The following is a 20,951-nucleotide window of genomic DNA, read 5'->3' as shown; positions in this document are numbered from 1 at the left end:
ACTCTACTCTGGATTCTGTGCATGTATGCTGTTCTATCGACACACAGACAGGGGCAGGTGGGTCAGTGCCGGTCGGTCGGACACGGAGGCAGAAACAAACCAGGTCCCAGTTACGGCGACGCTCAGATAATTAATGAGCCTTTTAATTTGGACTTGCGTTAGCTACACTGGAAGACAGGCGCAGGGTTTGAGGATAATGAGCCTCATTCTCAGCGCTGATGTCAGCACCGTATCATTTCCATGTTATCAAACTGTTTTCTTACGTTCAACAAATTCTATTACGAGACCAAAACCAACAGCGCCTGTAACCTAGTAACAAGTACTGCGTGTACCAAAGCCTCCATCCCACAGAGCTCCACGGTCGTCCTACAACTATTGAAGTCACACGAGGCTTGCTGGGGGACCTGTTCTTTCATCGCCACCAAAACACACGCGGTGGTTTATTATACTCTGAAGCCTCAGACTCCATCCTGCTGCTCACTAGGACTAAGACTCGCTACAGGACCGAATCTGGATCAATCCTACGCTTAAAATATTCCAAATGCACAGTTTCCATGTTCGCTAAGAGGCTGAGACCTGATCCAAGCTCCTGCAGAACATGAGTCATCTGTTGGACCTGAACCGTAGATCCACCCACTGTGACATAATCACCCCAAATCCACAGGTCCAGGGGCGTGCATCGATTTCATGACAAAGCCAGATTAGCTCTTCACCAGAGTGTGTTGAAGAGCCTCCGGTCGTCCAGGACAGAAGACCAAGGCTCTCCAGGTTAGAGACAACATTATGCAACAACTTTCAATTTACTGAAATATGTTTTAGCCCCTGCAGCCTCTAACGACCCATTTCCACTGCAGACTGTCTTTCCTACTTCTGAGGAGTCGTACTGTTCCATGTGCAGAGAAAGGCCCGGTTCACCACCTTCTAGGCCTCCGTACGTGTTGGAGCTTCCCTCCCAGCTCAGTGCTACCTAACTAAAGTGTTTTAAAAGAAAACTTTTAAACCCCATGAAGCCTCATTACTGCAGAGACGGAGGGATCCACTCAGACCAGCGATCGATACTGCGATCGATCAGCGTTTCCTCAGGTGAGGGGAGTCGCTGTTATTTACTGTGTATTTTTTGGAAAACGCTGATCTTTTCCCCGATTGTTTCTCCGGAACCGTCAACGGGGAACACACACACTGAATAGATGGAAATGCTCCAGTATGTGTGTTGCGTAATGAGCTCTCTCCTCGTCTTGAAGTGACACTAAAATAGCTGCTTTAGCTTCACGCTGTCGTCTCCGTGTCTTCAGAGGCGTTTAATCACTGCGCTGCCTGTCCACACGGGTTCCTCCTCTGTTACTGAAGGAGACTGTGTTTGTCCTCTGCTGCCTCTCAGCTGATAAATCGTGTGGGTAACCCTCAGATCCTCTCCAAAGTTCAGCTCAACACTTCATTTCACTTCCACAGAGGTAATTTTCAGGATTAGTGATGCATGAAGTCAGATCCGAGCCATTCAGTCATTGCCGTGTTATTAAGATCTTGGATCTGGAGTATTTACTTTACTATTGCTGTCATGATTGTGCTCAGTGACAGGGTTTACGGTTGTATAATCTCCTGGCAGCTCCTAAACTGCAGCCGATTCTGGATCCGCTTTACACCGACTCACTGCTTCATTAGTGTTTGCCATGTAAACCCAGGTTCATCACGCCTGTCGGTGCTTCCAATCATTAGAACTAGCTGCAACATTCTGCCTCTAACGCCACAAACAGACTTTAAGCAAAGACGGATTATAAATATGTATTTCGTAAACTTGGTGGTTTTTCAGGATCAATGAAGCCCCAGAGTTAAATGGGAATTAAAGGATAATACATTAACATTCTAAATTGCCCAAATAGCCCCAGATCAGAGCATCAGAAACACTGTAAAGTACGAGAGAAAGTAAAGTTCAAGTCTAATTCCTAGTTAAGTCTCAAGTGTTCAATTTACTGTGGGAGCTTTTTAATCCACTCTATTAACTAATGAGGCCTCATGATGAGTTAATACTGCGTCTCACTCTGAATCCACAAATAAAGAAGAAATCTTAATCAGGTCCGAGGAAAACTACAGGCACTTAGAGCAGCCAACACATCTGACTTCACCAGCCTCATGCCTCTGCAGGGAAACAGCTCCGTTGATAGCAGATCCTCATCTGTGGTTTGATGAGATTCAGATCAAAGCTCATCCATACGTTTCAGGCACTGCAGACCCGTTGGACACAGAGCTGCGCTGACAGATCACTGACTAAATGTCTGTTAATGGTTCAGTGTTGCACTATAACCTAGTGCATTACGAGCTGACACTAATAACTACAGTACACATACACACACACACACACACACACACACACACACACACACACACACACACGTTGATATCAAGTCTGGGGTTCTGTGCTTTGTGTACTGAAGCCCAGTAGTCATATTGACAGACACATTCCTTTCATCAGTGAGGAGACTGTACTCTAATGTACCTTAAGACTCGCCCTCAAACCTGCTGCTTTCCCACACATTAAATGACAACAAACTGTGTTCACCCACCATCTGTATCAGAGTCTGATTCATCTTATTCTGTCTGTGCTGTAAAACTAATAAAAAGCCCATGAGTGGGCCACACGGCAGCGCGGGCTGCCACACAGGCCATGTTTGAAGTAAGCCAAAGCCAACTGTGCCTGACCTCTGCTCTCCTTCACTACTTCACTAGCCTCTCATGCTACACACAGCCCTGTAGTACAGCGCGTGTTGATGTGATGGCATTAAAGAACCAGCACAAAGGAACGAGCCAAACCGGGTTCAGGATTCCCAGACGTTATGGATTTCTGTGCTTCTTTCCCTACTTCATCAGACGAACCTCTTGTAGGCAGCTCTGAGTCTGTGTCTGCTGAACTCATTTGTTCTCAGAGGTTCTCTTGCAGGTGCACGCCCCTCACGTTCCAAGATGACCTACAAAACGGAAAACCTTTTTTTATGAATTAAAACTGTTTGCTTTGATTTGCACAAGTATGATTTATACAGTGTACTACAACCACCAGAATTAACACAAAGCTTGAAAGATCCTAAAAGCAAAGAAAGTCGATGACAGAAGACGTTTGTGGGTCCAGAGCAGGACACAGAGAAGCAGTGGATTGAATATGGGCATCGCTGTTTGACTAACAGCCAGGGCTGAAGTCCTGATCACTTCCCTCCTCTAATGAAGCACCAGCTCATCACACAGTTACATCCAGGCACAGCAATGATCTGCATCTCACAGGAGATACTTCTTTGCAATATTGTACGAGCCGCTCAGCGCCCACATCCCCACCCTGCAGCCGCATCCACTCGCTTCCACACAGGGCTTTGTTTTAGTTCAACAGCAGCGATGAGCTTGTTAACCCTGAACCTAACGTCTTCTCAGCGGATGAGGCTTTCCTCCATCCTCTGTGAAATCAATTCATCGTGGTATCTCCTCGGGATCTGAGACGCCGAGGCTCATCTGTGACTGTCGTCCTCCAGCTCTTTGGAAATAATCCCTTTAAACTGCTCTCTGAGGTCCTGGATGGTTTTGGCTCTGCTGTGCTCACTGCTGGAAATAAATTCCTAACCTCTGGCTGTTTCCCAAAGTGCTTTGAAACAGAAACTGTGTCCTAAAGAGCCCCAGCCTTCATCCATCCTGTCCTCTGAACCTCAGTCCAACCTCCAAATTACTTTCAGAGCAGAGGTCACACAAAGAAATTGTTGCTAAAAGACTTTGGGAGTCGATAACACTGATAACATCTTCATTCATTTTCGGACCACTTTGTGCCATCAGCAGATCAGAGGCGACGCATTCAGGACATCTTTAAAGGACAGAAAGGCACTAAAAGCAGCCGGATCTGATAGGAGACACGTTGGTTTAAAAGCATCCGTATCATCTGGTCTTTACAAGGATTGTCTATTATTGCCTTCTGTAAAATGAGACAAAGCTCCAAACGTGATGATATGAAAAAAGACGGTCAGAGCGAATAAAGATAAGCACCATGATGTCAAGTAAATGATGAGTCTGAAATGCTTCGAGCTAAATACACAAGCGCTGTCAAGCTACTGGCAATGAGCTTTAACTCAAAACCCAAAATCAATCCAAATAATCTGTACGAGAAAATAAATGTCTACTAAAACCGCGCGTCTATGAAGGAGGGGCTGCTAAATGAGCCAGTCACTAAAGCTGCAGTGACCCCACACGACCAGGCTCAAAGCTGAACGTGTGGAATGAATCTCATTAATATAAAAAACTGATTAGTGCAACTTTCAACCAAGTGAATAAAGGCTGAGTTTTCAATGCATTATTAAATGCCACAGCAACAGCTCTGTCATGTTGTCAGCTTAAGCTACTGTAGTTCCAATGGAACACTGGCAAAAATACACTTTGTTTTTAGGATTTCACCAGATGGAAAAGTTCCAGATGTCCAAGGCATTGCTTTATAAACATTCCTGCACAAATAACTCAGACGTACTTGACATCTGTGGACATTTCATGAGCTCCGCTAGGTTCCGAAGGAAAGCTGCTCTGAGAGACCTTAGGAGCAACGTGAGGTTCAGCTGGGTAAAGTGGAGCTGCTGTCTCTTCTGCTTTATCGAGAATTAAGGCTAAAGTCATTCAAAGTGCTCAGAATGATGCTGTTGGACTGGAAGAGACCTCAGCGCTGAGCTTCACTGAGGCAGCAGCAGGCAGACAGCTGACTGGCCTGCAGCTCCGTGCGCGTGTGTGAGCGTGAGAACACAAATGTGTGCGTTTGAGTTTGGTCCATCTGTTGTTGTGTGTCACCCTGAGGCAACGGCATGAGAGGACGAGCAAGAGACAATGAGGAAAAAAGAAAAGATGGAAAGAAAATATGAAAAGATACACTAGTAAAAGGAGTGTAGGTGTGTTTCGTGTTTGTGTGCGTGTTGGACCTCAGGCGGGGCTGTCTGTGTGTCTCTGTGGATCCCAGATGGAGCCAGAACTCAACAGAACACATTAGTCCACTTGGCGTGTTCACACACACGTTCAGACACACTCAGATATTCAGCGTAATTCTCCTGACGCTCGGATCACCTGAGCCTCTGCTCGCTCTGCTGCTGCAAGATTTCTGCTCCACTGGAACAGTCAAATGAATTCCTACGGAGGCCCGGAGAGGCCCGTTATCCCTCCTTCAGATATCTTGTGGAAAGACCAACTCCCGAGCTGGGACTGAGAAGAGAAGACAGTCGAGTATCATTGGCTTAGTTAGAACAAAGAGGACGAGAGGAGGAGAAGGCTTCGTGTCCTGAGCTCCAGCTCGTGGCTCGACAAAGACTTAAACAGCACCAGCTCCACAGACAACGCTTTTAGAGGAGGGTGCCGAATGAATGACTTTCCCTCCTGCTCAGGTGTGCTGTTCGCTCTCCTTGAGAGCAGACGATGGAAACGTTCCTACAGGATAATGGGCTGGTCTTTAGTGTAGCTGCAGACTAGTCCTGGATCATGTTGCTCGTTATCGCTGCATTGCTGAATGAGAATATTTTAATCAGAGTTCCTTTTTGCTCTTTAATCGCTTGCTGGTGTGATAATTGGCAGCTGTTGTTTTTATGTAACATTTTCTCCAAACGCTGAAACGGAAACCTGGTCACGTCTCATGATGAACTCTGTCCTGAGGCTGGTCTCAGCTGTCAGCTCCAAGTCCTGGCTCCAGGCTGAGCTTTGCACTCCGGGCCCCTCGGTTCTAAGCGTTCTTGCCTGAAGATCTGAGGTTTGCAGAATCACTGATCTCTAAAAACACCGTCGACGTTTGTACGGCGTAAGCTCAGCTTTTCCCACCACACTGACACAAGCTGCCCAGGTTCAGCAAAGCCAGATCTGTCGGTTCATAATGATTTAGTTTTATATCACTAACACAGCAACTTGGACCGCCGCTCCACATGTAGAGTCCATGTCATTTTATTTGTCAGTATAAGCTCTGGGAGAAGAAAAGTTACCCAATGAACCAAACTCCTCACACCATTAGAAGCAACAGAACCAGCGTTGCATCACCATTACTTCACTCTACAGACATTCAGTCTTCAAGAACATGTCTTGTTGTCCTGGGGTCAGCACCTCTTCTCATGCAGCGAGTCAGCACATTTAAGATTAGAATGTGCTGAATCTGCTAGAGAATAGTAAACGCATGGCCCATGAGGGTGGCCAACTACAGCTAGACCAGACCTCTGCCTCAGAATTCAGTGGCTCTACGTGTACGATGCTGGGACGATAGATACTTGGGCTCATCTGTGAGACAAAAACTAAACGGCTCTGAGTATAATTTGTGATACAAAGTACGCACAGAGCTCTTCTCCCTCTGTCCCTTTAAATTTATGTCTCAGCTCATCATTTCCTTCTCGTTCTCAGGGGAGCTCGATGCCCTGCATGACAACAGATGGGGCCCTGAGGCTCTGGGACCACACACACACACACACACACACACACACACACACACACACACACACACACACACACACACACACACACACACACACACACACACACACAAGCTGTGGTGGAGACTGATGTCAACATCAGCACGCAGACGCACTGAGAGGCCGTGGTGGTGTGGATATATGTAGATGAGCAGGGCGGACGCACACAGAGCACATTCATAATGGAGGACTGCACTCACACAGTGGGAAGAGAAACAGAAAATATCTGACTGAATTTAAAACAGAAAATCAAATCAAAACAAGAGCCCACAGTGAGCGACCAGAGTTCAGCACTTGAGCGTTGAGCTAATCTGGGTTTCTGAGCAGGGAGCTGCGGGGACGGTCGGGGATCTGGGGACTGTTTGGCTCAATCACTACATCCATTCATCTATCAATCGGAGAGTCTGGCTCCAGTTCAGGACCACAGTGGCAGCGCAATCAGCAATGAAAACACCCAGGCAGGAGGGGATGTGCAGTCGCCTGGTGGTTCCCTACCACTAAGCTCAGCCTGGAAACTCGTTCCAGCAGATCTATTGCCAGTGACCAATGACGTGACAGCTGATCACACCCTCCACTACCTAAAACACTCAGGAGCTGTTTCTCCTTCAACAGAGCAGCATCTCTGCATCGTTTTCATTATCTTTGATCATTAAAGCATCATTAAGGTGTGTTCAGTCTATTGTAAAATCTATTTACAGCCTTGTAGGAGCCTTTGTAACTTGGGTTTGTGTACAGTAGTAAAGTACTCTAATTACTAGTGTTTAGTATTATAGAAGTGCTGCAGAGAATATTCATGTGTCACAATCTGGTTGAAGTACGAAGTCGCATCCACAGAGACGTCCCAAATAAAACAGAAGCTGTATGTAAATGATCCATACTGGCTACCGAACACTGGCGCCGGCCCACACATTGTTGCCAGTTTTGGCTGTGTTTTAGAAGTATGGGCACGGGTTTGTGTGAAGCGGAGTGAGCGCCAGTTAGCAGCACACGACCAAGCTTTAGGCAAACGCTGGCACCTGGAAACAGGCGAGCGTCTTGGATCGATTCATCCAGCGCGGCTCTGGCACCACTCCCACGCCGGGTTTATTGAAGGACACGGCCCAGCAAAGACGTTTCTGTTTCACCGGTCTGGAGCCTGGCTAGTGATGCTTTTCAACACATTTAAGCCAGACATACACAATCTACGGTACACGTGATGTGTCATCCACAGTAAACCCACTACAGCTGTACGTCCCAAACTAAAACCTAGCGGCACTCACTAAAGGTCTCAGTGCTGACACTCATCATGAGGGCACAGCCCGTTCTGAACCACAGGACGCACCTTCACCTTTAGCTCAGCATGGGACGATCTGTTAATGCAGCTAATATCAGTGTAAATGTCAGGAGGGGAAGGAAATGTCACACAAACAGGAAGTTCTGACTGAATACGTCAATATCTAATGTGATGGATGAAAGAGGACAGGAAGTGTGTCTGACATCCACCATATGGAGGCTCAGTGATCCAATTAGCTTGTTTGGGGGTGGAGAGAAGAAAGAACCGCACCACGGTGGTACGGCTAATTGATTCTGGCAGGACCAGAGTGTAAAACACAAAAAGCTGGAAAAGAGGAGGAATCAAGGGGAGGAGATGAAATTCGACTGCTCTGACACGATTCATTAGGTTAGAAGGAGTGTAAACAGCAAACGTGCTTGCACTGAGCTGCACAGTCATTTTTAAAGCTGCTGTGAGGCTGAAGGTTACACAGCATGAAGGAAACCTATAGAAATGACTTCACCAAGACTTGCACCATGTTTGATAACCTATACAGTCCTTGCATAAAGTTTCCTGTGGACAAGAATAGAGGAAACTACCAAGGATGGAAGGAAAGAAGACAACGTCTGTTCAAACAGCCCAAACAGACGAGGGGAGGGGAACTTCTGCAGAGGGTCTCACCTTCCACTGATCAGCTACAGATAAAGAGCAGACAAACCGGGTCAACTGGGACCTGACTGGGACTGGCTGGGTTCTGACTGGGACCTGACTGGGTCCAAACTAAGCTGATTCTTTATCTTCACTTTCTGCCTTTACTGTAGCAGAAATGGCTCGTTTTTACAGACTCAAATAAAATGCCACATTAACAACATCCATTGTTTCTGTCAAGCGCAGGTCTTTCATTATCCACACACTAACAGGCTGATACGGACACGTAGCATGAAACAGGTCCTCTCTTTAAGCATCTGCTGTCAACACCTGCCTTTGAGCAGCCACCTCACTCTGATTGGATGTGAACTTTAAGTCACAAATACATTTCATATGCTATAAAAACACATCTCAAGAGACTCAGTAAGTTAAAAATATAGAAACTGTGTAATTAACCCTTTAACTTCCACATGTGCTTTGTTTAACGTGTCCAATAAAAGACCAAAATAAAATCTATTTTTGCCACGCACAATATCCTCTATAGCATATGTTCAACCTGATCTTTGTGGGAGACACACCACGATGTTACAACGTCCTACACTTTCCTCTTCAACTTAATCCAGATTTGTTTGACTTGGTTGGCTTCGGATAACAGGAACGGATTTGACCTAATAAAGAAAACTAAAGCAGCAGCAGAAACAAAACATGCAGATGAGTAATTATCAGGCAACCAGGATCTAAAAGCACAAAGGGGAAACAGCTCTCCTTTCTCACTACTGAAGCTAATTTAGCATACGGACACAAGCAGCTGGGCAGGAATCCACCGATGGTCCAGTCCAATGTGTAATCACACAACAAAACAAGCAGCAACGTCAGCACACGTTGATAAAACCTGAGACAGTAGTAAAAGGACAAAGAGCTGGTTGACTTCCCTAAAACGAGCAGCGCTGGAAGGCAAAGTTGTTTTTTACTCCTAATTTGGATCAGCAGCGAGAGAGAAAGTTTTTATGTACTAAAACTTGACAGGAAATCAAAGATCAGACTGTTTCTACTCGGCTGACTGTGGAAGCACGGCGTCAGGCACCACGTCCGCAGCCTTACCTAGTTTGGGAAGCGAGTACTGCACTTTGAAGTAGGCCTGGTAGAATCCCAGGAGCCTCTTGGTGATTTGGAGAGCGTAGTCCCCGGCTCCGCTGGAAATGGCATCTGGCCGCGCGTAGAGTCGGATCTAAACACAGCATATACAGAGGAAAATGTAATAAAGCCATTTGAAGAGACACGGATCTGAACACAGATGCAGAGATGAAGTGGAATTAGTGTGTGGAAAATAGAATTAAGCCAGGCTTCTCAAATCTATACAAAGAAGGAAATTAGATTTGGTAGAGTTTACTATCAAATCCACACCGAGACAAAGAGCCCAGTCGGTGTATATTAATGTCTGCAGAGGAAAGAACACAATCACGTCGGGTTCTAGTTCAGATATGCAAGAGAAATGACATTAGTCTTTTAGTCTGAGGGTCCAAACGTGCACAGAGACACAGATCGGTGAAATGGAGCCAGCGTGAGTCGGATCAGGTCCACAGAGAGAGGAAGTCCAGCAGCCTGAGATCGCGTTCAGACCCACCAAGAAAGCAATGAAGTCAGGTTTTGGGAGTTTGGTTTGATTCACAGCTGGAAGCAGAAACACAATCGACTTTTACACTGAGACAAAAAGCGAATTAAAAAGGAAGTTACGGTTGAGTCACACTTTCAACAGCAGTGTTCATGCTGTCATCCAGAACAAAGGTGAGCGGCTCGGAGCTCAGAGCTGACGTGGTCCCAAAGTCACCAAGGCCCCGCGTTCTAACGTCCTCCCCCTCACCTCTTTCACAATAAAGTGGCTCTTTTGAATCTGAAGGAAATCTCAGCTCTCCTCTGTGTTCACGTGAGGGTCAGAGCATTTAATCAGACTAATTAAACGCTGGGAGGTGAGGATGTGACATCACATCAATTCACACACATCAGCTCAGCAAATGAAGCATCATCAACATGTGCCTGGACTCCAGTGCTGTGTGTGTGTGTGTGTGTGTGTGTGTGTGTGTGTGTGTGTGTGTGTGTGTGTGTGTGTGTGTGTGTGTGTGTGTGTGTGTGTGTGTTTGTATACAGAGACAAACTCGCTGCCAGCTGAAGGACGGCGCCGGCTGGTCATCAAACACACAGAGACACAGGGACTCGACTCGTATCATTCGTCAGACACAAGCGAGTGGATGCACGCGCTCGCAGGGTGATGTAACGCTGTCATAACGCTGCACACACGAACCAACAGCACAAGCCCAGTAATGACACCCCGCTGCCTCCACGCTTCACAAAAGCTTCTGCTCCGTCACACGATCTCCGGTCCAACACCAGCATTAATAAAAGGCAGATCCTCAGGCCCAGCGACTAACACATAACCATGTAAACACTAGATAAGCTAATACTGCAGTCCGTCTCCTCCTCAGTTCCCTCAGCACGTCAGACTTTTCTATAAAAATTCAAACTTTCTACTTTCTCTCCTCTTATTCCCCACATTTTGCTGCCTCCACCAGAACTCATCTCAGCGGCGGCAGCCAGCAGTGAATATCTGCTCTGAAAGTGGGGGCTTTATTGAAATCGCAGCCTTTTTTTCAGCGGACTGGCAGCGAGCTGTTGAATTGAGTATCATCTCCTGAGGATTCCTGAAACGCCTCCAGTCATGTTCTCCCAGGTGAGGAGAAACCAGGACGCATCGCGCCTTTCAATGGGGCGGGGGGGCGGTCTGTGTGACACTCTCACTTCAAAGTATCGGCGTGCACACGTTGGCCGTGTCTCCGAGGACTGAAATCTGCTGCTTCAACTGAACCACGATCATCACGCTGGCTCGGAGGCTCGCTCTGCTGCCTCACAGGAAGGCGGTCCTGGGTTTAAGCCCGTGCTGCGTTTGTAGGTTGCCTTCACGGCCGCGTAGGTTTCCTCCCTCAGCCTAAAAACACGCAGGTTCGTTAAAGTGGAAACTTTAAATTGCCCCGAGGTGCAACTGCGAGGGAGGCTTCCTGTCACGTTTCCTGGCTCTGACACATTTGTCCGCGTGTTCACCCTCACAGAAACGAAAGTGACCTAGATCTATTTAGTTACAATAATGTACAGTTTGACCATTTTCTCTATTAGGTTTAGGCCCAATAAGCAGTTAAACAGTTCACTGCAGGTTGGGAGGAAACACAGCCTATAACAAATTTTTCACTAAATGTAAGATGTCACATCATTAATAAGATTAATAAACTGGGACAAAAACAAACAAAAGCTGAGTGAAGTTTTAATTGTGATGGAGACTTGATGGAAACATTCAGCGATCATCAGGGAAAACAAAGCTGTAAGTCAAGTATTTCTTTTGACTACTACAGGTGAATAGCGCTTTGAGCTAATATGCTGTGTAAAACTTTCACTAAAGTCGTTGTCTTATTTTACTCATCTTTAGCAGTAATGTGCACTATTTATACTGTATAGTGCAAGCAGAACAAACAATGAGTCATCATCTTGGAACCATGAACGTTGGTGCCAATTCTTCACATGAATCTATTTCATTGAATAAACATGAGGTTGACCGGCTGGTAGAGTTGCAGGAAAAGCCCAGGTCTGTGTCAAATTTCATTAATCCAACTTGTGTGGCCAAAGTAATGGACTGACGGAGCCACATCCCCAGAGCCCAGAGCTAGAAATGGAATTACCCGCATGTCTAGTGTGTGGAATCTGACATTATGTCCAATCAGTGTCCTTCTCTTCTAACTTCTGCTGTTTTCTTGTACTCTGCCATGTTGAATTAAACTGCCTTTAATGGAAATAACACTTTCTTCAGCTACTTCACAGTAAAAGTCTCTTTCAGGGGATGGTGGGGTTATCACCCCTGAACCGCCGTAAAGCTTTTAAGAAGTAGATTTACAGCAGCATCACAACAAGCTGGAGGAGGTGAAAAGGAGGTTTCATGCTAAAATACAAGCAAAGCGAACAGAGAAGGTCTGTGTCATTTGTGCAAGGCTGTAAAACAAAGACAACAGAAGGAGGAAGTGCTTCTATATGAACATTGTCACTTTGTAGGGGGACCAAGCACCAGACAAAGCTGCGACTGGGTCTCTACCTTAAAAACGACGACACAGATGTTCTACCTCTCAACATGCGAACAGAACATTCACAAGAGCGCAGCATCCAGTCTAAATCAAATAGAGAAGCTATGATCAGTCAGTCAGACCATCCGCTTAGAGTAAGAAAGACAAAACTGGAGTTATTGTCGACACAGAGATGAACTCTATCAAAGTTTGCTCAAAAAGCACAGGAGCCATAAAAGCAGACATAATTGCAAATAATACTCTTATTACCCTCCACCATGTAATGTATTCAACTCTCCCCATCATCCCTCTTCGCCCCTCTCCCCTTGTTATCTCTCCACTCGTCCGTGACATCACTCGCTGTGTTGTGTAGCTCTGTCTGTCGCCCTTGGATGATGGATGGGCTGATGGACACTCCGTTGCCACAGTAATTTGATGGATGGTTTAGCAACTGATACAAGCAAACGCACACACACACACACACACACACACACACACACACACACAGGAACACAATCTTCTGACGTGGGTCCTTGACTTTGAGATCAACAGGCCTCAGACCTTCACCGCTAACTTCATGACACACGCCGCTGACCCATGACTGCGGCGCCGCGCGTCTGTCCAATCATATCAGCACTTTCTCCGACGCGGCGGCTGTGATAAAGCGGCGCGACCCGAGAGCTGGAGCGAGGATAAGAGACGCCCCGTCAACGCCAGCCTCGTAGATGGCAGGAAGGGCTGGAGCATGAAAAGAGCCTGTGGTGAATAAAGCTAATGTCCACAGAGACGTTACATGTGCTCATCATTCCTCAGGTTTAAGTCCAGCCTGTCACAAGGCGCTAATGCTACTCACCAGCAACATTAAAAGCACTGTCCAGTTTTCTATATTTCAGACATGCTGCTATGACGCAGAGCTGGCAGCGTACAGTAGGTAATTCAATGATTCTATGTTGCCCTCAGTTTCTTGTTCTCATATTTTTTTAATGTCGGTAATATTTAAAGACCCGAGGATGTGAAACTAGCCAATATTTGGAGAGACAATTGAAGCTAACCTTAGAGAGAAAATCAATTCTGTGGAAAAAATATTTTCCTTTTTCCTATTCTTTTTCCTTTTCCTTTTTTCCTGTTTGAGAGTTAAATTGAAGGGATACTGCATGTTTGTCTTCGATTGGAAGCAACCATGAAAAGAAAATGTTGGAAACACCCTTTGAAACCAAGTAACCTGGTTCAGTTGAGTATCATCAGCTTCAACACCTACAAACTGCTTGTTTGTCTGGTTTGTCTGATCCACATGACCCAGCTCCACCTTCCGACTCTCAGTCTTGTTATAATAATGGCTGTTGCATAAAAACCAAATGGTGAAGTGACCTTTCTGACCCAGCGTATATCACCATTACAGGACATTAATGTGACTTTTATTATCATTATGCTATGCTAATGTGACATTTAATGGTAGACTGCACCACAAAAATGTTAAATGGCTTCGCTTACTTCCATTTTTTTTTATTATTGACATCATTGACACACACACACACACACATGCACTGCCAAAATGTAGTAATGTAATACTGTAGTAGTAATGTGTAGTAGTAGTGTGTTACTTTTTACATACCTTGGTGTGTTTGCTAATATACTGGTATGTATTTTAAAAATGAAACAAATCTTGGCATTGTTACACTGTGTTGTTCGAAACTCCAGTTAAATATTAATGAGCTTCATCTTTCTCTCAAAACTTTTAGTATGAGTGTTCATGTACTGAGGTTCTCCGTCTCAGGTTTTTCATTTGCATCAGCAGTGCTCACACTAACCTGCTTCAGTTTCAGATGGTGATTAAGCCGCAAGATAAACACCTAGACGTTCTGCTTTATGACGCCGTGAGCCTGTGTAATGACGCCAGATGAGGAATAACAAGCAAAAGATGGCGGCTATATGAGACCAGGGGCTGATCAGCGGGTCATCACGCAGTCTGTTTGTTTGTATTCTGTCACACTTTAATCCTCCCTGAAGAGAAAGCGCCTCATTATGGGAACAGAGATACTGACACACATTATAAAGACAATACAACAGCAAAACAAAGAGCTGTTTACGGAGGAGGAGAAATAAAAAAGACAAGAAGAATTAAGAGCTGCCAGTGAAGCCTGAAAGGTCTGTCTGAACAGCTCAGATCAACTGAAAGATGGAAAGGACCCTTTTCCTCCCAAACCTTATGTTTTGTTTACAGTGAGTGTGTTGTTTCACATTGAATTAGCATTTCGTTTATCATGATAAAAGCTGGTTAAGTTGCCAGATCCTCCCTAAATGACTTGCTAAGCACCATCTCAGTGCTGGCCTGTGATTTTCTGACTCATTACTCGTATTGAGGTTTTGTATTGTTTATCATCAGTGGAAGCTGGCCAGCTGTTTCAAATTATATCACATCATCAAAGCAGATTGTCAGTGCTTTAACCTCCAGCAGAATGTCTGTAGAGGGTGAAGCCCAGGTGGACCCTGGGTTTGAGCAGGACGCAGCTGTTGGTGGATGTCACCTGTCTAATACAGTTCTTGGCTTGTTTTTCTGCTGTTTCGAGGGGGACGGAGAGATCAATTTTTGCGTCACATGAAGCAGCTTCAGCAGTTACGAAGCGGATGGAGCCACGTAAAGCTGTTTCTTTGAGGATGGAGGCATGTGAGGATTAATGTTTCTGTCAGAGGAAGCTGCTCTGCAAACAGACAAGCGTCGGCACTGCCTTCAGGCTGAAACAAGGAATTTAATACAAGAGCCCCGCTGTAACGGAGACACAGAGAGCTGTTTGTAATGTAAGAGAAAGGAGCTGCATGTGCTGCGTCTCCGCTCTCTTTCAGGCTGTTTTGTCCCTAAATAGAATCACGTCCTCTCTTCAGTGTTGTTCAACCAGCACAACTTCCCGCTCAATCGCAAACCTGTCATTGCAGAGAAACAGAGTCCGTATGAATCACCGGGTTTGTAACATCAGGGAATGTTCGATCCAGTCAGCGAACCCTCATCAAAACACATGCAGTATGAAGTAATCCTGGTGAGCAGTGAGTTGTTCTGCATCAGGCTACTGGAGGACAACGTCCATCATCGGGCTCATTACGTATTCATCACTAACTCTGACTCCTCTTCCAGACTTCGTACAGCAGACGGATGTTTTGTTTCATTCATTGACTCTAATGGTTCTTTCAGTTGCAGATCTGTGGGCTCTGCACTAAAACATATGGTAAAAGACTTTGGCAATTTATATTAATGCTCAGAATAAGAATCATTTGGCTGCATTTGGAAGCAGCATAATGTCTCTAAGTAATGTCTTTTAGAGCTGCAAGCCAATAAATTAACATGTAATTCACTTATCTCTTCTATCTTGGAAACATCAGTTTTAAGTACAGTCTTAGTTGGTAGGAAATGGGAAGTGAGATCAAACTGCTGTAGCTTCTAATTGATCTATTTCTAAGTTGACTCTAATGTTCTGGCTCCTCCCTCAGTTAGAATGGTAGGATCATGTAAAGCCAGACTGTTGACATCTTTCTTTCTATTTGCTGATTTTCTCAACACTTCCTTTGGTTTGGTGCTTTCAAGCTTAGACCTGACAAAACAGACTTAGAGCATAAAAAATACATTGGTTCACATTTAAGCCTGTGACATGCAAACGGCGGCGACAGCTGGATATAGAAGCGTATCGCCTGCTTGACACAAATGCGTGTGACACACTGTGCAGACAGTGTCACAGTCCACACAACCCTGTAGCAGCGGAGCCTCAGACTGGGTGCATTTGTTTAAATGAGACTGATGTGTTATTCAGCCTTCCTCCTTGGAAACGCTCAGCCTGTTTCCATCTATGCTGTGGCTTCAGCTGATACAATGTTCATTAGTTTGTCTGTGCTGTGTGGAGACTAAAACCAGGACGTACTGATGATATACAGTAAGCGGTCTAGCCATGACCCAGGTCACGGCACCTTGCAAATAGTTGAAGATGGTGAGTACTATTAGACAGCTTCACTCAGCAGCTACTTTTGGTAAAAGCCCATTTCTAAAATATACAGTGAACAGATGGATGCAGATGTAATAGCATGGTTCTGTGTGATAGAAACAAGTCCGACTGTCATATTCACCTGTGCCATGAATGTAAAATAAGGATGGGTTTAACCTGCTGATTAAAAATAGAAAGGCTAAAAATAAAGATTAATTTATTCATTATGAAAACCTCTGATATCATTCGCTATTAAAGCAGCAGTTCACCAGAATTATCTTTCAGTAATGATGAGAGTGTGTGTGTGTGCGTGCGTGCGTGCGTGCGTGCGTGCGTGCGTGCGTGTGTGATGGGGGGGGTCAGGGAAAATCGGTTGGGCCTGTGAGCTTTAGTTTTAAAGTGGCGTCCTTGAGTTTCTGGCAGACGAGATGGATGAGCTGTAATTAAACTGATAGAGAGATGATGGGAGGAGGAGGAGGAGGAGGGGAGGCGAAGGAGGAGAACAAGGTTGTGCGTGTCCTTGTATAAGAAGACGGACGCGCGTGTGTGCATATTTCTGTTTTAAATGTTATGGTTGTTGAAAGGATGTATCAGCTGAACCAGCAGCAGATGGCTCTGCCTTTCAATCAGAACTGACATCATAAACGGACAGAACAGCCACTGCTCCTGGGTCTGCTGTGTGTGAGGTAGGATCAGCTGTTCTGCCTATGGTTTAATTATTCAGACTTGTCACTTCTCCAGGAGTTTTGTTATAGTTTTGTTTCTTGAAAGAAGTTGAGTATTAAAACTTATTCTGCCAAGTGCCTACACTACAAGTGACTGAACTTCTGATAATCCCACATAATTTAATGCTTCAAATGTGGCCAGAAGTATAATTAACTATTACCATCCACTGTAACAATCACAGAATCAATAGCAACTGTTCATTTCCTTTTTTATGTCCCACAAACTTCCAGAAACTGACCTAAAAGTGCCGGAAGTCAAATCCGACAGAAGGACATCAGTACCACTGATAACGTCCTCTTCCAAAAATCATCATACAGATATTTACCCTGCATAAAAGCCGCTCTGCTGGGACTTGGAGTCGCGTCAGGCTTTGACTAAACCTGCTGTTTGTATCAACACATGGTCCCCACGGTTCATATTTGGCCTCCAAACACAACTCTCTCACAGAGGAGAAAAGGAGGCGATGAAACCATGTCAACCTCAGTACAGAAGCAAATTAATTATCCCTCATCTCAAGATACCAAACTGTTATCAAGTTCGCATCTTAATTACCATGTTATTGTGAGATAATGGGTAATATCATCAGCAGACATTAAACTATCATCTCTAGATTTACACTTTCAGATTGGAGCTGTGCTCATAGAACCACTTAATTAGAGCATTGTCTGGAGATATCAAGCAGAATATGTCTTGTGATAACAACCTGAAGGTGTCGTTCTATGGGCTGACGCTCCGTGTTCTCTAGGCCTCTGTGACCTTATCGTCTCATTATCTCATGGCAGCAGACGGAGCTTTTATTGGGCTGTTTAAGAATGTGTTCAAGGGAACGCAAAGTTGACTGAATCCTTCTCTGTAACGTAGGAAAATAACTTCAAGAGTACTGACAGACGTGGCTTCACACTCCACCAATGAGAGTGAGAGCATCAAGAATAATGCTGATGTCATGTACAAACCAATCGTCTGGAACAGTAAACCGTTTTCTCAACGGAGCAAGAGTTTGATGCCACCATGCAGCAAACATCGGACTCTAACTGTAAAACAGGTGAAATGAACGTTCGAAAGAATATTTCTCAATATTGGACCTTCAGTCCTGAACCCTCTATAATTCATAATATTGTGAAAAGGCGCAGAGAGCACAAACCTGAATGAACCCAGAAGCTCAAGAGTTCCTTGGAAAACCTGCTGCTGCGTTTAGTGAAGCCAAACAACGACTTAACGCCACAAAGATGTTTCAAAGACACAGAGACCTACGAAGCACAACCAAGGACTGTAGATCAATCAAAGAAACACCAGGTACTGGACCGCTCAGCATTTCCTCTCGTGTTCTCACAATTACTGGCTGCTCAGTAATGCTGGAGATTCCAGAAAGGTCCTCGAGTCACAAAAGATATTACAAAATGTGCTTTCATAGGCAGAGCAGCACAGTACCAACATCATTATTACGCTGAATTAGATGAGTGAAATTGGTGGGTTTTCCCTGACTTCCATTCTCTGATTATCTTAGTCTAAAGCTGTTATTTTCTAATCACAGCTTCATTATGTCAATTACAGAGCGATGATAACGGCTGCTGCTCATACGCTGCGTTTTAACCCCAGAGATAAGGATTTAATGAGATGAAACAGTTTAGAGGTGATCAGAGCAGAAATGTGACATTTTTTCAGGAGATACACATCTTCTATATTTCACAAGCTGCCTGTAGGTGTTGCATCATAAACTGTTTCCTCTCAGGCTGGAGACAAACAGCGGAGAGAGGAGCAGGAATAAGGAATACAGGGAGGCTGAGAGCCAAGAGAATGAGATCATCAGGGCAAGATCACAGCAACAGTGTTACAATGATCCTAGAACTAAAACAACACCTTGTAATCAGTGTTTCTGACTGAGACGCTGCACATTCCTGTCCTGTTTCCTGTGATCTGTTGCTAACCAGATAAGAGTAGTGGAACCGTGCACACGTCTCATGTGCAGAAAAAGGCAGAATAGTTCAGACAGGCTTAAAATTTTTGAAATTGAGCTGTCTTCTTCATCCTTTAGCGTTAAAAGCAGTATATCTTTGATGCAGTCTCTTAAAGTGCATCAAAGGGACTGTGTGGCAGCGGGGCGTGCGCTGGGACTGACCGTCACACCGCTGTCCGTCTGCGTCTCCCTGTAGGTGAAGTTGCACACGGCCCAGGCCAGGTAGTAGGTGGACATGCGGGGCGTGCGGGCGAAGCGGTTGGTCAGCCAGCCGTCCTCGTCTGACAGCGAGCTGCTCTCCACCGGCATGTTGGACAGCGAGGTGTACTGGGCGTCGTGGCGGATGGTGAGGGAGAAGGTGGCCTTGTAGACGGGCTCATCGAAACAGGGGAAGGCCTTCCGGGCGTGGATGGGACTGAACTGAGTCACTGCCAGGTACCTGAGAACAGACACTTGGATCAGTAAAGTCTGGTTAAGGAGCAGAAAACACTTAGACGTGATAATAAAAAAGTAATGACAATGAACGCAGTGGAGAGACCCTGTTCATAAAGCCTCTATCGCCGTCTTCATAACCATTACAGTACATCGCCTATAAATTCAATCCTGTTCTCCTTAAGCCGCTTTAACGACCAGGCTGCTGTGTTGGTGGTAAAAACAAGTGAGCATGTCACTTCTGTAAAACAATGACGGTAAATAGAAGAAGGCTTGGGCTGCAGAATTCCCTGAGTGCGTGGTAATGAGCAGCGAGGGCGCTTCTGCCTCGCTGCTTATGAATTCACTGCTCATTTGTAGCAGGAATGTTGTTAACGGTGTGCTAACACTTAAATTAGAGGTCTTCATGGGCTCGTTCAATTTCGACGCTCAGCCACATCAAATTATTTTTGGTCTAGTTAGATTGAGGCGGGGTCCAAGGTCTCCTCCTTTTATGTAAATCCTTTCATCCTTGCACTCATTCTATTTCGTCCTTCACTTAAGCTGCTGCTGACTTTTATTTCTTTACAGAAATAAAGGCAACTGGAGACTACACTATGAGATGGATAGTGTGGTTACATCAGGTCAAAGGTCAAATATGAGCGTCTTGTTACCCAGCTAACGGCTCTGACTTTTTCAGATCGTTGGGTTTTATCTCTGAAGACTGCTATTGTATAAAGTGTTATATAGTCAATATGTCAGATCAGAAGCCACTAGCATAAAGCAACACAGCACCTACATCCAGCTGGTACAATCATCTCCATCATCAGGAGCCTACACTGAGCCACCACCACCACAGACAGGGAGCTGAAAGCAACAGAGAGGGTGTCCTCAGAAGGCTACTGCCTCTTCACATCTTTCCATTTAAAGCCGGCATCCTCACATTTGGAGGCCATGAACAAGCCTGGGGTTCAAACCTCTGTCTGGTTCTGTTTTCCCTCTGTGCTGCTCCTTCTGTTACTGTAATTGTTACCATATGCTGTCTCCTCACTTGACATCTGTCTGTTCAAGACACAGATGCATCATTAAGAAAGAAAGAAAATTTGATGAACAAATAAATACATATAGACTAAATTTAAAACCACTGACTGCTTGTCCTTCAGGTGAATCACCATTCCAGCCAATGTTCTGTTATTTTATCCCTGTTAGTCTGTATATCAGTTGTCATTATATAAAATTCTTTTTTAAATTCAGGCTAACACTGTCCTGAATAGTCAGCGGCAGAGTAAAATCATTTCCCACTGACAAATCATTGTTTCACTTAACATGGCATTATGGTCCAATCTTAATTTGTTCTACCTTTGGTTCAAATTATGTTATTAAAGAGGGTTAGCGGAGCAGAAGGGCTGTTGCATTAAATTATCCGTGAAGTGACCCATAATTCACTTCAGATTC

At 45.1% G+C, this 20,951-nt stretch overlaps 1 protein-coding gene across 1 annotated transcript in view; it reads right to left on the bottom strand.

Annotated features, from left to right (window-relative positions):
- The window catches only part of LOC114862500 (thyrotropin-releasing hormone-degrading ectoenzyme-like), a 66,738-nt gene that overhangs the window by 35,522 nt on the left and 10,265 nt on the right, over positions 1-20,951 (bottom strand). The window contains exons 3-4 of the mRNA XM_029162882.3: positions 19,248-19,524; positions 9,445-9,571 (exon numbers count right to left, since the gene is read on the bottom strand). Of these exons, the coding sequence (XP_029018715.1) occupies positions 9,445-9,571; positions 19,248-19,524 (404 nt within the window). The remainder of the gene's footprint in view (positions 1-9,444; positions 9,572-19,247; positions 19,525-20,951) is intronic.

This window comes from Betta splendens, chromosome 9, assembly GCF_900634795.4.
Source record: "Betta splendens chromosome 9, fBetSpl5.4, whole genome shotgun sequence".
Taxonomy (NCBI): Eukaryota; Metazoa; Chordata; class Actinopteri; order Anabantiformes; family Osphronemidae; genus Betta; species Betta splendens.
Note: the sequence above shows the minus strand (reverse complement) of the source record. Positions and strands in the feature narration are given on the sequence as shown.